This window comes from Echeneis naucrates, chromosome 19 (assembly GCF_900963305.1).
Source record: "Echeneis naucrates chromosome 19, fEcheNa1.1, whole genome shotgun sequence".
Lineage (NCBI taxonomy): Eukaryota > Metazoa > Chordata > Actinopteri > Carangiformes > Echeneidae > Echeneis > Echeneis naucrates.
In genome coordinates this window covers 5122842-5140736 of record NC_042529.1, presented here as the reverse complement: position 1 = coordinate 5140736, position 17895 = coordinate 5122842, and the positions used below count along the sequence as shown (strand labels likewise).

Genomic DNA, 17895 nt, shown 5'->3' with positions numbered 1-17895 from the left:
AACATCTGCGCTGAGTTGGCCTTGAAGACAAAGAGAGATGGAGCTGTCAAAAGAAAGCGTACTGACTATCTTCACGACATGCTGAGAAACATTATCCTGCAAATATGATGAAGTAGTTATTACAGACGTATATAAATGCATTTTAAGTTGTGGAAGCTCCAAAAACAAACGAGGAAAAGACTTTCATCTTGTTGTATTTCTGACTTAATGGCTTGGGAAAGGATTTGATGCATGTCTTGTCTCACGCCCGGCTTCATGACAAGAGGAAGGATTTGACACACATGGGTGTCTTTAGGGTTTGACCTTCCTTAAACAACCTGCATGTGGTTCAGCAGTTGTGGACAATAACTCAACAAAAGGAGGTCACAAGGATGGGTTGTGTTTTGTTTTCTTTTTGGTTTTTTTTGCTTCAGAAAGGGTTGGTTATTTGTGCGGCGTCTTTAACCTTCATGTTTGCTCAGTGCCCCAGGAGAGGCCGTTTCCTGTCTATGCTTTCACTGAGGCACAAGGACATCTTCGTTGAAAGAAGCAACAGGTCACAGGCCAGAGGCAGCCCCATCTGAGATACGGTGTCAAATAACATCCTAAAAACAAAACACACAAACTGGGACAAATTGTTTCTGGATTCTGTCCAGGCTGAATTTAACTATTCTTCCAAACACTACAGAGATCGGAAACATATCCTCTGCCTGTCCTTTGTCCAGGGGAAAGGCCAGATTAAAGTGTGTGTGTGTGTGTGTGTGTGTGTGTGTGTGTGTGTGTGTGTACATCTGTGTGTGATCTTTGTGTCTGTTCATCTCGCAGTACAAAAGACTCCAAAAGATTGATGGAGAACCACCGAGGTCCTTATGGGACAAAATCCCAAGTTCAGGCAACCAAGAACAGCCTCCACCCAGCTGACAAGCCCCAGGCCTCGTTTCAGTGATCCTGCAGCCTGTTTGAAAAGGAAACATGGACGGAGTGCATGCTGTCTGCTCATCTTGGGACTCATGTTGATATGGCTGGAGGCCTCCCATTCAAAGCCACAAAGCAACGAGAGCTGCTAGAACAGCCTGATCCGGAGCGGTTCCATAACCCACGGGTCAAAGCTCAACCACCAGCCCCACCAGGCCCGTGCAGAAAAGACCTGAATACAGCTATACGGACGAATGGATGGATGTAGATTATACACTATATATCATATAAATGTTCCCGAGCAAGACAAAGTTCTTTTAAAAGCCTCAGGTCACTCACAGGGAGCAGACGTTTCAGCGTCCAGCCTCAGCAGGTAATATAGGAGTCCTGTTTCACATGTAAGAAGGCCACTGGAAGCTTCTAAACCACTCACAGATGATTTGGGCCCAGCACAGCGGATGGTCCCATCAGGTTTATCTCCAACTGGACATCTGAAACTTTTCCTGACATCAATCGTTGAACGTTGTCTATCGAGATAAGCTGCATAACTGGACTAACACTGATCCGAATCTCATATAAAACTGCTGAAAGGGCCTTCATTTAACGTTTAATTTCCACAAGCAGGACTGTGGCGCTCCATCAGGTCAACAGCTGTGCCCTGGGAAATGTGCAGTCAGAGGAGGATAACATGCTGCTGACTTTATTTTGATCAAACACCTTCTGACACTGAACTGTAGTTTAAGATTTATTCATTTTTAATTATCATTAAGCGAGCTCAGACTCCATTTCTCTAACCACAGAGCTAATGATAAAATAAAATAAATAAATACATTTCATACAAAAATATTGGTAACTAAAATCAAGGTACTATCTGTAAAACATGCTCTCGTCTCGTCTGTTTTAGTTCCTCTGAGCTTTCAGTTGGTAATGATCAGACCCGTTATGTCCTTCACACACACAAACATATGCAAAAAGTTGATTTGTTGTTCATATTCAAAAAGCTATGATCTAAAGCACTTGGATGACTGTCTTCAACTCACAAATTTTCTCACGACAGTTTTTTTTTTTACTTTTTAATCTGAAGAAACAGCAACATATGGGTGGACAAAAGTGGCAGCATTTATCCTCATGGAGAGGACCTTGATCTTTCAGGCAGGCATTTTTTTTGAAGCATAATTTGAAGCTCTACTTCACATAGCTGACATGTTGCTCCAGGCAGCGGGGGCCCGTTCCATCCCATCGACAGGCTGCTTTTAAAGGGCGGTGTAGTTACATTTGAGGCTTGTGTCTCCTGTGACTTGCAGCCCTTAGTGCCAAAGAAGCAGATGGACCAAAGAAATTGCCCACACACACTTGAAGAATTCTTTTCCTGGTGTCGAAGACTTCAAATATCATAGTTCACCATCCCAGTGCCGACATCTTCGAAGGTAAACGTGGTAGCAGAAGACGAGGTAACAGTTTCCTCGTTACGTTTACATTTCATTGCCATTTTCTATCAACGTAGAGGATCTGGATTGAGAGTCACTTGCAGCTATTAAAGCAATTCCTACAATATGAATTTCAGAGTTCAGAACTTCTTTTAAATTTTGTTTGTCCCCGTGGGCGTCACTGATTTATGATAAATGGGCTGATGGTATGTGACAGCTCAGCAGAGTTGGCGACTGAAAGATGGGAGAGATAAGAGTATCAAAATTTTTCCTAAGAATATGCAGCTGCTTAATTCTATTTAAGTTTCACAGACTATCATAAAGCTTTTTTTTTTCCTTTTCTCCAATTTGTAGTTCATTGAGGAGTGTTTACGTTAGCCTCAAGCTGAGTGGATTTTATATAAAGAAGTTCGGTTTATGGGGCCAACACTGTTAGAGCAGGGATCAAGCTTAAGGTTAAACACAAAATAATATTAAAGTTCTAACCCTCATAATACATCAGTCTCTGAGCCAAACTACCAAAATTCAGGGACTTAAGAGACGTGTTTCTATTGTGTTTGGCCTTTATTCGAGCCGTTTAATACGCAAAAGACGACTTTGGTTCTGCATCAAGTAGGTAATGATCCTTCCTCGAAAACAAAAAAAGAACACTGTAATTATTTCAAGCTGTTTGCAATGAAATTTTCATACACCCCCAGCCTTCTCAGGCACTTCTACCCTCTATTACACCGCAGGGGTGACGTGAGTTCAGACGCACTCAAAGTGTACCTCAGAGATGGTGATGCTCAGCTGTGCAGCACACCTCGCTTTCCCTTTTGTTGCCAGCGATATTTACCAATGCGATTCAAATCATTTCATTCTGGGCCACACACCCCCCCCCCCTCCTCTGCAGATGTTTGAACAACTGGATTTTATCAGCAGCACGCAGCCAGTCTGCCAGCAACCTCAGACAGGAACCTTCATTTCATGTCAGCCACAGCAGGTTCAGCTGTGGCTTAGCTGCACTGGTCTGCAGGTCAAACTCAATCAGCGACACACGTCCTCATCGAGTCCTCGTGCTGCTGCCGATTAGCTGTGTCACACCTGTAGCAGCTCCCCTTCCGCGCCATTGTGACATCCCATGAATAGGTGACAATGAAAACGTAACGCTTTGCCAGCAGGTTTCCCAGACTGACACTTTCTGTTGCGGTTTTTCCTGGCTTTGCTCGCGCTGGCAGTAAATTTTGACGGATTGGTATTTGGAGGTTCGTTTTGATTTTACTTTACATTTAATGCTGTTGGACAAGAATGACAGTCATGCTGGGTGAGGATCATGCAGGCGATGCATGGGAATCTAAGTCGTTTTTCTACTGCAGCTGATCAGAGGGGGAAAATGTGGTCCCTATTTTGAGATGAAATGTTTTCCCTGCTATAAACGGGGCTGGTGAAAATTTGACAATCTGCAAGTCAGCTTTGCAAAACCCCCACCTGTGCAAAGGAGGAATGTTATTCGACAGAAAGACTGGAGGATGATTTCCCATCAAAATATTTTAAAAGTAGGTAAGCCATAAAATTGCGGTTGCTGGTGTTGAAAGCTTTGTCCCACAGTCTGCAGGTGGAATTTACATATATTAAGTCTGGAAAACAAGTGAGATTCATAGCTGACTCTGGGAGGAAAAAAAAAAAAAGGCTTCCACTGTCTCTCTTTGCTTCCCTCTCCCTTCTTTCTCTCTATCTCACAGAAAGCTCTGCTTGTTCCTGATTGCTCGTGTGTGGCAGCAGAGCTGGATGGAAAACATTGCTCCATCAATCACGTCCCATTCTTCTCAGCAATACACTCGACGAGACGGAGGCCACGTTCGGTCTCAGCCCTGGTGTAAAAATTCAAAAATGACAAATATTCCTCCAAACAGATCCACAGAGCTACATCTACGTCCAAGTGTACCTAGTCTGATAACGTGATCCCTTTCTAAATGATGTTCCCCCCTCCTTGACAGTCCTTTGACAAACCGTGTTTTGATAGCATCTTACTACACAAAGAGGTGAGTGTGTGCCATGTTCAAACAAAGCCTCCTCATCCCCCCGTGCTACACCAATAGATCAAATGAAAAGATCGAGCGAGAAGAAGGAAGAAGATGTCGGTTTTCATCAATGTCTGGCTGATGTATTCAGGAATTTCTGTCTTTCAAGTCTTTGTTTCAGCACTCTGACAAAAAAAAACACAACAACAAAGCGCAGAGAACATTGCCATGCCTGCTGTCGCAGAGCAAGACAGAGAGACTTCCCTTCCCTGGCTGTTATGTGTAGCACACAGCTTGGCTACAGCCCCGGTTGTAGCCCCTGGGCAGCGCATATGTCACCCATTTGTACTCCAGAAAGCACTCAGTTCCGAGCTATGGCCGATTATGAATGGAGGGAACACTTACTCGTTTTTCTCCAGAGCCAAGAGCAGCTGCTCACCTTCCGCTTCAATCAGGAGCTTCAGTGATGCAGGGTGACTCTGAAGAGACAACAGACAGACGGGGAGATGAGAAAACGGCGACTCCTGGATTCAGACAGGAAAGATGGCTCGGCTACAGCTTTGACAGGGCCACCCAGCGCTGTTAGAAAACATTCAAGACCTCTGTTTTCAACCAATGAGTGCAGTTGGAAATCCTTATGAAGCTACTTTGTATCTTAGAACAAGAGCAGAGAGGATTATCTTATGTTCTTATTCCATTTGACATTAATCCTGCTGAGAGCCAACACTCTTCCTAACCCTGAGAGAGACCACGTGTGTGTGTTAGTCAGATGAAGTGGCACAGAGTCATACATCACTTCTCTCAGTCATGCTGTGCAACCAAACGTGGCCGCACGTGCACGCACACACGCACACGCTCACCCACACACGTCAACACATTGGCTCTCTTCTTCTGCGCTTTGCACTTTCACGCAGGCATGGAAAAGCAAATTAAAGTATAAAATAAAAATCCTTTGCACACATTATCCATATCACCAGCATAGCACGCGCACAAACACACACACACAGTTCAATCTGGGTCAGCCGTGGCATAGAGCGCAGCTCTGGGTTAAGTCATCCATCACCCCATGTGGAGAAGAATGTCTAGTGGATCATAAGAGGATGTGGAGGCAGAACACGGTTTTAGGCAGCATCATCGCACAAATCAAGTGGGACCAAACTTCCTGATGTTCTCTGTTCAAACGGCTTTCTATCTTCGTTTTATGCATTATACTTGTGACAACTTTATAACCGCAGGGAAAATATGCACAGCACACTGTATGTCTGGAGTGGTTACTGTAGGTATTCTGTGTGCTGACGTGAGGTTTTTTTTTGTTTTTCCAGTAATAAGAACAGAAAAATTTTGTCTGTTTGGTTAAGACAGAAGAAGTTAATCCACCAATGAATTCACTTAATAGCGAAAATTGGAAATTCTAGCTGTGTTCTTTAAGTCTGCCTGACCACCATGTATCTTGTTTTCACAAAGTCTCGCATTATAATAGCAAACAAAGCCAAAGATCCCAGAAATCAAACATTAATGTTCCAGTGAGGCGTGCAACATTTACTTTCACTGTGAGACAAGCTACAGCTGTCTGCGTTGTAAATATCACGAGCTGAACACAAAAGGAGCAATGACCGATATCTCAGCCAGAGTGTTTGAGGTCATACACACTCACATTTAGCTGACACGTAATCCTAACACGTGAGCTAACAAAAACATGAAGACTATGGTTTATTTTCTTCAATGTACTTCACATTTAAAACAACGACTGCTAAAATAGGTTTATTAGGTAGATCCCTGAGCAATGTTAATTCTAGGATGTACTGTATATCAACATCAGATCAGCCTTTGTGTATCTAAATTTCACAATCAGCAATGTGCTACACGATGCACAACTGTAAATTCAAGAGAGTAAGCAAAACATGGGCAAACCAAACTCTGCATTTAATTTGGTTGTGACTCAATCAAGGTTTGAATGATTGTGCAACATCTTTACTGTAAACCCTTATTTTGAAAGGTTTCTAGAGCAGCGGTTTCAGCCTGTGGTTGTGAATGCCTGGCAAATTTGCTTTTTTTTTTTTTTAATCATTCAAATTAAGCTTACACTGAAAGCACATTATGTGGCCTCTGTATCGTTCACGGTCAGACGTTGGCCATGCCGTTCATCCAACACACAAAACAACAAACAAAATTATTTCATTATTGGAAAACTTTGCTCTGAGGCTGGTGTTCGGATAGATGGTCATAGGGTCCATTAAAATCCAACTGGTGCACTCTTGGGAACATGAAAGTGTTTAACAAAATTGCATTGAGAGCAGCTCTGGGGGAGCAGATGATCATGTGTACAGAGGTGGATGTTTTTATAAATAAAAAAGGTAAATATCATGAAAATTTATGCCTCATATGAATCATTTGGAATCATCTGCAGGGGGACCATCAATACAAGATTTTATGACTCTATCCTCACTGACATCTGGATTTGCGTCAAATAACAATTGAAAGCAAGAAGCCAAGCAAAAACGTAGATTTTTATTTTCTGCTTCACCTGGGATTTGAGCTGGCTGATTGGTTTCCAGTCATGTCCAACGAGCTGAAGAGGTACTGTAGTCCCATAGTGTGTCTGCCTTGTTGTTGGACTGCGTTGAAAAGTTGGGTTCAACAGGTTCCCTGCAAGTGATAAAAAAAAAAAAAATAATAAAAAAAATAAAAAAAAAAGACAGAAAATAACAATTTGTGAGAATACAGAGAAAACTTCAAAGTGCTCTTCCTTCACTGTGAAAAAACATCTGGAAAACCTGACCGTGTCCATCTTGGTGGAAACAAACAAAGGGGAACGTTTTCTACACTCATTGTCAAACACAACTGGTAATGAATTCTTTCCCGTCATTAAAGGCCCGAGCCTGGTGTTCATTAGCAGCATCAGAACACAACCTGACAGCGCAGCTGCCTCGTAACATAAAATGTCACTTAAACTAAATCACAGAGTACTTGGTGGGGTTTTCAGTGTCACAACACAAAAATAACGATCTCTGAACGTTTCTGTTTTTCATAACGTACAATTAACCAGTCTGACAAAATGCCATCTCCGATACGTCCCCGCCATTTCCACAACATATGTTCGCCCCCTCCTCGTAGGCTGGAGCCCGTCTCCATTGCCACAAAGACACAAAGACAACAGCAGTAATCAGCACTCTCGAACATCAAGAGTGAGGAAATGTTAGCCTGTAGCGAAACCGTAACCACCCCTCACACCCCTTCATCCCACCCCCTCCGCCCCTCGAGCTGCGTAAATCTTCAGGAAATGAGTTTTGAGCGAAGAGGAGCTGGAGTTGCTGCTGCTGCTGCTGCTGTGATAACTCCTAACACACAGGGCTAGTGTCCAGGATGCAGTGCAGGGATTAGACGCAGCTTCGGGGCATTGTTCCCAGTGAGCTTTTATCTCCTCGCTCTCTGTTCTGACGGGGTGTTAACTGAGTCTCCGAACGGCTACACTTCTCCAAACTCCGCTCCGTTGCCAGTCATTTAAGAACACATTCATCCCTAAATCCAATATTGATGTCTCCAAGCATTTCGTCGGGAGATGAAGAAGCTTACAAATGGGGAAAAAAAAAACAACAACAACAAGAAGCCACCATTCTAAATGAACCTGGCAGTTGTAAGCAAAAATTAAAAAAAAAAAAAAGCTTAGAAAAGTAAACCATGAGCGGGCGGAGAGGCAGAACGCAGCGGCGAGCAAACGGAGGACACCGCTAACAGGGTGCCTGCAGTAATCAGGTCCCCACAGTTGGGAAGCTATTTCAGAGTTTGGGTTTCTTACTAAAACAGCAGGGGTTGTTGGTATCATTTGTTTGAGTGCAAACATCCTAAATCAAATGTTTGCTTTTTTTCTCCCACTGATGCTCCATCAAGCATTTCAAAGCAGCAGGGAATCAGATTTAGTTTGAGGGGTAATGTCAGTGACTGGTGAGAAGTTGCGTCTGTTTTGAGCATAATTTATATGTTGTGAAACTGATACTTTGTTCCTAATTAATTTCGAATCCCACTCCAAACACATACAAACACACTCAGGGGGATGCACTCATCACTTATTATTATTATTACCAGCAGATTCAAGGCTCTTTCGAAGGCTCCCATCCCGAGATTCTCTCACATGACTCACCCAGCTGAATTGCTGAGTCTGCTTACTATCCAGCCTTAATAACTCAGGTCAGACATGTTGCTCCCCAGCTGAGCTTTTCTGTTTCTCCTCCGAGGAAACCACCACCACTCTGGAGTTCATCACAGAGCCGCTCCAGCTGATAGCAGAGTGCCAGAGGTGGCCAGCTCAGCAGTCCTCATCCAGCTCCTTCCTGATGATGAGAAGCAGGCTCCGGCAAGGACAGGACAACATCTCACACACTCACACACACACACACACACACAACAGCAGGAGAAGCATCCTGCCTTCATTAGTCTTAGAAAACCGCACTGTCTAGGGGAGGTGGGCATGCTGAGTACGGGAACACATGGCAACCTTGGAGAAAAGCGAAGACGAATAAACACAACAAAGAGGAGTTTTGACAGAGAAAGGTCAAATCCACATCGAGCTTGGCCGATATATGCTGCTAACACACAAACACACACAGACGGAACGGCTTCTCTGCGGCGTGCTCCACATCAACTTTGAAAGCGAGGTTCACCACCGCGTGGCATTTCGTGCCCTGACTTCAAAGTCCGCAAGTGAATAACCATTTTGTTAATGTGGTGCGCTATGAGGTTCAATTCCCCACTTATAAATGGTATTATACTAGTGGAAATAGTCTGCAGGCTCATTTCTTTTCCACATGCTTGGGAGAGACATTTAGTAAAGTTGGATGGTGGCGGCGCTGGGGTGTGAGCAGCGTGTAAGTGGCTTTTGTTAGATATAATGTTATAGGAGCTACCAGGAGCATTAAGGGAGCGATAAAAGCAGGACCAGAACCTGAAGCGTTTTTATATGTTCAATAAAGGGGAGCGTAAACAGAGGTCTTAATAAAGCAGCGCTCTGGCCGTCATCAGCTCCCTTTATGCTCCGCTGTACACAAGGAGAGCTTGTGCCATTTATATTGCCTCAATAAAGTCAGTGCTAGGTGGGAGGATTGTATGTCTGCGTACGCAGGAACGTGAGAGTGTGCGTGCTGGTCCGAGCGTGCACGGCTGAAATGCGACACAGGCAGATGACTGAATAAAGTTGTAAATTTCGCTCGGCCCAGCAGCGCTGTTAGGAAAAGAAACGGATCCATTATTTACGGCCGCATGTTCCATTGTTTTGTGGTGTCACATGCTGCAGTACTGCGTGTGACCGGCTAGCTGGAGGTTTAACAGCAGCGGCGCGCGGGTGGTAAGCTTCCAACTATCAAACCTGTAAGGAGAGTCCAGCATTGAGCTTTAATTGTCTATAACATGTCACAAGGCTAAAGGTCAGGAACATTTGGTCCAGATGAGGGGTAACATTTTAGTTTTAACCCCTCAAAACAAAGCCTTCTGGTCGGTTACTTTCACTGCTCTTCAGTCAAAGAATCATTTTTCCAAGTTTTTTTTCGGAGACACTTTAGGCAACACGACTGTCATTCACAAGAAAGGTGAGAAGAGCATCAACATTTTGTTTTCTTTCTTGATTGGCTCCATTATCATCTCAACCTCATCGGATTTTTGGATCACACATCGACAAAAGGCGCTGATTTGGTAATATGCTGTCAGAAAGGGTGTGCCAGTTTCATTCCGTCCGCAACAAAACTGTGGCCCCCTTTTAACCTCGACACCTTGCCACGAATCTGTGTTTTCTGGGGCAGAGCACGGTTCCTGATGGTATTTCACAGCGAATCATTTACTGGTTTTATCAAAAGTTCCCAAATCAATGCATTTTCCACACACCGATGGCTGCTGGTCCCGGCGAACAGATGAACTTTCTCGGATCTTCGCAGACCTCACGACGTCTTCTCTTACTGCCCTTTCACAGCTCCAGCCCCTCACTCTGTTCCACCAAAACAAATCAACAACTGTTCGGCTTTATTAAACCCCAGAGCCTGCTATCTCACAACCGACCGCAACTCACTCCTTGACAGGCAACCATGAAGTAATGTATTCATAACAGTGCATGCTTTTCCAACACAAATGGCATGCTGTTCTTTTCATCTGCACACTTGATGAGGCCGTGCCCCCAACATGTGTGCAGGTCCTCGCTGAGATGGGATGCAGGCTACATATGTGCACACATCAATAAAGAGCGCTCCCGATCACAGTCGACCTTGTCCGATCGCTGGGACAAGGACGCACCCCAAAGTCAAGCTGGCTTCAAATCTCTTCGATCTTGAAAATATGTCAGATTGAAAACAAAAAACAAAACCTCTGACAGCTTGAAGCGGAGCCTTTGACACGCAAAATCCCTCGAACAGTACAAAAACAAGTTTGGAGGAAACTCACTTGAGAGGATTCCAGCATTGTTTGACATGTGTGGACAATGTTTGTTACCAGTGAAACCTCAGGGTGGGAATGAGCTTGAAATAAAAGCATGAGGAATTAATTAGGGCAAAGAAAAATGAGTTTGAAGTAGAACTATGACTCAACCAAGACAGAAAAAAGGTACTTAAAAAACAGGTTTTCCCTGATTCCATGAGAAAGTTTTTTTTTTTTTTGATAGAGAAATCTCATAAAACCGTTCCTTTTTCATTTATCAAGTTCATGCAGCCACAGATATTTTTATCCAGATTAAAGAGATGGCTTTAATCAGGGCACTGACTGAGTTGCGGACGTGATCCAGCAAAGTTTATGAGCCAAAAGTTGGTTCTGACATCAGTCCACAAGGGAAAAACTTTGTGAAGGTTTATGGCCATTGTTCATTTAATTATGGTTGATTGACAGCCATTTCACGAGCTCAATTTATCCCCAATCACAGTGGGAAAATTATGCTAATTCAAACAGAGTGGTGATTGGGAATAGACTGATGAATGATACATTGGGAGAACGATCCATCACGCGACACTCTTTCATAAATGACCTTGAAGACAAAAACAATGAACTCCACTGCCTCCTTTTATCTCCACCTCATCTTCACCCTGTCCAGGCCAGTGATTAATCATTATTGTTGTTATTGACGAGAATTCTTTCTTTTTTAAAAATCAATCCTTTATTTCCGAGGCTTGGTGCCAACTTTGCCTGTTTTGATTAAACCAGCAGGCAAAGTTTATTTATCGATCAAGGAAAATTGTTGAATCTTTGCTGGCGAGGATTTGTTACTTCTCTCTTTGCTTTTCTCACGATACAAGAAAATCCTCGGTTCTGCTGTTTAAGACAAAAGCTATTTTAAGGCTTCACCGGGATCTTTCGAGGAGCATGTAACACCATTCCTTTACATTAAATTTTAAAAATTATCCAAAGATGTATCAGTTGTGGGTGGCAGTTCGTAAGTGCAGCCCTAAATAATAAATAAATCGCAGCGGCAGGCCATAATGTTCTGTCGATCACCTCATTGACTGATTTTCACCTCGCTGCCTGTGATTTCTGACTTGATTCTCAGTGCACGGTTCATAGAGATTAGAGAGCATAGGTGAAAAGTGCCTGGTAATCTTGGCCTGACTCCACAGTTAACATCTGACCCATTTGGGGTATTATTACATTATGTCAACACCCTGAGGGGTACACAAGGAAGTGGAGAAACCTGCAGGTGACATCATGGTAATGGGATTCTGTGCATACTGGAAAGGGGGGTCTGCTTAAATCAAATCGAATAAGGTAGCAGTGTGTCAAAATTCACGGCAATGAGAGCTGTTAATGGTTCGATTTATTGCTGGACAATTTTTTAGAGCATATTTAGGCTCACAATCAAGTAGTTTAACAGTGGACTCCCTCTACTGGTAAATACCTCTTTTGTGTGCACATAGTCTCTCACACCAAACGCACTTACTGTCACACTAGCTTGCTGTGAGGACATAATTACTCTATTGGAAATAGATGGTCTTGCAGCAAAAATTCCCCTTGGCTCAGCAGGAGGTTAATGTTGTCCTGAGAAACCGGGGCTGTTAGGCCCCCGGTGGGTAACACCATTACGCCCCCAAGCTGCGGAGACTGTGCTCACTGCCTGGCATGGAGCCTGTGTGCTTCGGCTTCTGGAGCAGAGCTTTGTGATGACTTGAAACTCCTTGGAAGAGCTTTTTGTCACAGGACACACATTTAAAGCACACACACACACACACACACACACACACACACACACACACACACACACAAAAAAAGCAACTGGCCTGAACATTTAACAATCTTATAATATGCTGCTTCTTCTACTTCACTTAAAAATACATCAAAAGGTTCATCTGCGACCGACTCGGAGAAGACAACTGGCAGCATCAGAACCTTCTTGGGACCAGTTTGTTGGAAACTCGCCCATGTGTGAGGTGACCTGTCATGTTCCTGTTGACATGTCTTACTATTAGGAATCATAGCCTGGCTGGTCCTTCCTCGTTGCAGAATAGGAAAGTGAACACTGGGTGGACGGAGTATGGAAGATAGATTATATGGAGCTAGACATGAAATTATGTGTTTCAAATCTCAATGGATGACAATGACTGCATGTATGCTTGGAATGTAGTCAAACGAGGTAATGCCTCCCTTAGGACACACCGTGTAGTACAGTGTGTTAATCTGGAATTGCAATTAGTTCCTATTCTCATAAAATGCTTGCTGCTTAATGCTTACTGCCACCTACACTTCACTGTTTGTTTCAATAGCTGCCAGAAATATAAATAGGTAGACAGTGACAGGATTTCCAAGATGGAAAAAAGATGAATAAATTAACATGAACAATGCGAAATCTGCATTTTCTGTTTCCTGCAAATTAAAATGTGTGAAACAAGATATCTGCTAAAATTGCTTAGAGGTTTATGAAATTCAAGAGGTGATTAGGTGTAAACATTAAAAATAGGCTTCATTTTATTATTATTGCTATTGTTAACATTATCTCATCATTTACAAACGATCAGAGGCCTAAAAGTTATAGATTAACAGAGCTAAAACGAGATGAGGGTGCAGATTGCACAAGCTTATCGCTAACAAAAGGCATACATTCTCAGTGATTGGTGGAGACCAAACCAAAGTTTAAAGAAGTGATTATTGGATGTGTTCAAATGGGCACTAATGTTGCTCCAGTGTCTGCTAGAACAGAGAGAGCAGTCTGTTACCCTAAAAAGGCTTTTCGTTTTATTGGCTTGTCATTGCCTGAGAAGCACAGGTGAAACTAATAACATTAGCTGAGTCCCATTAAATGCTCCAGTGGGCCATTACAGTGAACCACATGCACAATGGCAGAGCCCTGGAAGTGCTAATATTAATGCTGCTGATGGCACTTTTCCTGCTGTGACAGGTCAAAGGGCCTGCTGTGAAGAGGTCTGATGTGTTGTATAGTTTTTAATGTGGTAACAGAAAATAGTTATTTGTCTGTTAAAATATTTAACAAACAGTAAAAAAAAAATAGCAGGTTTAAGGTGAAATATAAATATTAACTACAGAAAACCTAATAGTGGTGAAAATGAAAGACCAGAATGCACTGGAGCAGGATTATTTAGTGTCGGTGACTCTTTTTGTGAAACACTGCTGGAGTGGAACTTGAAATATCCCACTGACTCGAGATATCTGAGCCAACTGGACCAGACAACAGTGAAGAAGCTCAGGAGAGAAGCGTGCAGAGCTCAACTATGACCTGTCGGGCCGCGATAGTCTCCAATGAGAAAATCCAGAGGCAGCTTCGGGTTTCAGCCCGTGTGTTAAGCTTTCACTGAGAGGAGGGTGGGGGTCAAATGAGTCCAAAGCAGCTTCGAAGAAATTAATACAACACATGTAGGCTAAGGTCCTGCAACAACCCCCCCTCCTCCTATAACAATTTACCCAATGCGGAAAAGCAACTGGTTGATCAATCTGTCTTAATGCACAACCACATATTGGCCAACTCCTCTTACCAGCCTCCTGGGCCTCAAATATCCTGAACTGCTCATCTGGAAGATCAGAATCCATTCAGACTGAAAAGATACTAAGTGCCTCTGACTCGGGATGGGTCACATCGTGGTGATAATGTCTCTCTGGGGGAGGACACTGTTTGCTAAAGGAATGTTTTACTATAGTCCAAAAATATATTCTCAGCTCAACTTTCATTAGTCTGAGCGTGCAGCACACAAGCTGCATGCAGCGCTTGAGGCACAGACAGTCATGTTGGCTGAAGCAGTGCAGCTGGCTAGTAAATGTTGGCTGACACCGAGTGTGTCAACCATCGGAGGAAATCATTCACAAATGATCCCCAGTTAAGACAGAAACATGCTCAAGACAAACCGGGAGGGGAAAACTGAAAAGAACGCTGAAGGAAGGGTGTTTCTCAGCATTTGGATTCTGCTGCAGACAAAGTAAACTAATGATTTTGACTCATGACATAAGGCTGCCACTAATTATTTTCATGAACCCATAAACTTCATCTAAAGATTGTCCAAAGAGAGAGAGAGAGAGAGAGAGAGAGAGAGAGAGAGAGAGAGAGAGAGAGAAACTCCACCCTTAAGTTGACAGCAGGCAGCCATCATTGTGCACTTTACACAGCTTGATTATTTTCCACTTCTGAATTTCACCTCATCATGTGGGTGTTAACAAACGCATCCATTTTTCTAAATCAGTGTAAATGACCCGCCCAGTAGGTAAATATCCTGCGACGTCGATCACACACACCACATGTGCGAACGTGCTGGCGATGATGGCCATGATGAGTCTGAACTCATGGGAGGGACGCATCACGGCCGAACTCTGTTGATGAATAAATGAACAATCTCCTCAAGCTTCAATCCCAGTTTTATACGTTTGCCCTTGCTGGTAATTAATTCCCAGGATTCAGACATTCAGAGGGAATTAGGATGGAAGAAAGTTTCTGGAAGACACCAACAATCAGAAAGCAGCTCCTCCACCAACCACCGTGTGGAGCATCCTTGGGGGCGTGGAGGCCTGGTGACTTAAATGTCATGAGCCCACCGGCCCCGAGGGGTTGGACACACAACATGAGACAAACACAAGCTCAGATCCAGCCTCACGTCACATTTGAACATTCCCCCAGAGCTCCCGAGCAGCTCTTTTTTTTTTTTTTTCCATTTTGCTGCTTGGGTGTCAGTAACACAATAAAAGAAAATACAATTTCTACTTGACTGCTCCGGTTCAAACCAACAACAGGACTTTTTATTCTACGTTTGCCACTAAAACAACCCCAGAATTTATCTGCACATGAAAAATCAGGAGGAGGCCTGTGTTTGGAGTGCCCTGAAAAACTGAAGTGTGCTTCCAGTGCTATCAGTGATCACCAGAGAGAGCTTCAGCATCATCAATTATACAGACTGTGCTCTCCTCTGAGGTCAACACGCTGGGTGCACTGTGAACTAAAATTTCATGCTTGGCTCTTCACACACTGTTCAGCTCCATTGGAGAGAACAGCTTTGGAGAGCTTGTTTACGCAGGACATGCTCCATTCTGCCCAAATGTGCATTTCTAATGTGTACTAATGAAGGCATTCATGAAGCATGGTGTACCCAAAAACAGCCAAAAGGGGGGACGTGAATGGAAAATGTGCTTCATCTTCCAGGTAAAGAGAGAAAAAGAGAGGATCCAGGCATTACTTTTGCGCGTGGATCTTTGATGGAGGAGGAAATGGGAAATGTTCTTACCTTGAGCAGATGTGGAGAGCAGGCTGTCACACACCGACAGGGACACAGATAAAGCCTGAAGTGCTGTCAGAATCACAAACTTCAGGCTCCGGCTCCCGGGGTTCATGGTGCCCGGCTGAAGCGTGGACGGGACTGCCTTTACTGTTCGACTGCAGCGCGAACCATCACACAATCAGAGCCCGGCAACAGCTGATGAGCAGCCTCCCTCCCTCCCTCCCTCACCCCCACCACACCCCCCCAAACTCTCCTCCACAATACAAAACGACTTCCTGAAATGTGATCGAGTGTGTGAGCGGCGCAGCTGATTCAGCTCGGCGCACTTTCCCCCATTCAGAGGCGTCCAGAGCCACCGGCCGGCTGCGGCGCGCAGGGAGGTGGCAACTGAGGGCGAAGGGGCCAAACACACAACCACCCGACCCCGACTGCTGTGTCAGTCTCACACCGGAATGACATCAATTCCGGGGCAATTACCGACGAGAAGTGTTGTCTTGTGAGCTGGGGACCATGTGCTTCAATAAAAACGCTCCGCTGGGTCCTAAAGCCGTTCAGCGAGCAGCGTCAAGCCTCCGCGGACTGACAAGGTAGTGCTTCAAAATAAACCTCCTGATGTCAACATGGTACACAAATGAAGTGTTGCGCTTTTCTCTGTTACAGGGTGAAAAGAAAAAGCACAAACGTTGACTGTAAGAAGTAGCACACATTGTTTTACACGTTAATATGAAGAATCAGCGTGTGCTTGTGAAGTATTGTGTGTAACAGGAGAGGCACACTGAGAACACATTATTTAGGGGTTAGTCGGGGACATGCAGCATGATACACTCTTGTGTGTTACACATATATAGGTCCGGGTTGGAGCTGCACTCTACATAGTTCCTACACATATTATTGCATAACACTACAGGATCTAGATGAAAACTTACCAAAAGGAAGGTTATTCTGCCTGGATCTCATGTGAGCTGTTTAAAGCAAACAATTAAGTCAAGAATGCCAAAAATATTTAATGTTGATCTCAATTTAAAACAAAGTTGATGACTTTATATCCTGTTTAAACCATTTGTTATTGTTTTTAAAAACCTGGGGTGCTTTATTTTGAAGAGGAAAGCAATGCGTTTCCGGTCTGTCTTTGATATTCCTTAGCGAGCTTCACCCAGTGAGCTTGATTGGCACACAGTGTCTAGCAGCCCACACTCTGAACATTTGAATAATAAAGCCCAGGCAGCCCTCACACACAGATGCTCTTATGAATGCATGTGTGAAAATGAATGCAGATTTACAAAGCCAGCTGAATGTGATGGCTCCGAGCTCTGTTCTCTGAGCACAGACAGCACACACCAGACTGTGGTTTCACTTTGAACACATGATCTGAACTCAGGACTTACAAAACAGCTGACAACTCCGAGCCACATTGACTGTGACGCACAAAAAGATTAAATGAGCATGTGTGATGCATTGAAAACACTCCAGCCCTGCTCAGTTACACTCTTCAGCGACTGCCCTCTGCATTGCACCACATGGCCGTCCAAGTCAGGATGAGAGTCAGGCAGGAAACAGGTGGATGTCCACACTCAGGCCGTGTCTTTCAATGGCAGCATGAAGGTTTCAGGTAAAGTCAGAGCAGCGCATTTTGTCGCCTCGGACCATTTTAAATAAGTTTGTAGCCTACGTCACAATGTCCAGAACTTTGTTTATCAATATTGTTCTTTCAAATATGAAAGAAAATTCAAAGAGTACTGATTTCCCTGAATGCTCGTTTCACTGGAGCTTAGACATGAATGTCACAAAGAGCTGATCTTTTGCTCAGCAGCTGTTGGGAGGAGGATGATAAGGCACAGAACTTTCTAACCCTTTCTGTTCGTGTGCAAGAACACACAGTGCTCAATAACAAATCTCACCTTTATG

General features: G+C 43.9%; 1 protein-coding gene across 2 annotated transcripts in view; it reads right to left on the bottom strand.

Annotated features, from left to right (window-relative positions):
- The window catches only part of adam12a (ADAM metallopeptidase domain 12a), a 65373-nt gene extending 49226 nt beyond the window's left edge, over positions 1–16147 (bottom strand). For both annotated transcript variants that reach the window (XM_029528276.1, XM_029528275.1), the window contains exons 1-3: positions 15997–16147; positions 6846–6967; positions 4727–4800 (exon numbers count right to left, since the gene is read on the bottom strand). In XM_029528276.1, the coding sequence (XP_029384136.1) occupies positions 4727–4800; positions 6846–6967; positions 15997–16102 (302 nt within the window). In that variant the 5' untranslated portion in view covers positions 16103–16147. The remainder of the gene's footprint in view (positions 1–4726; positions 4801–6845; positions 6968–15996) is intronic.
- Positions 16148–17895: the final 1748 nt, after the last annotated feature.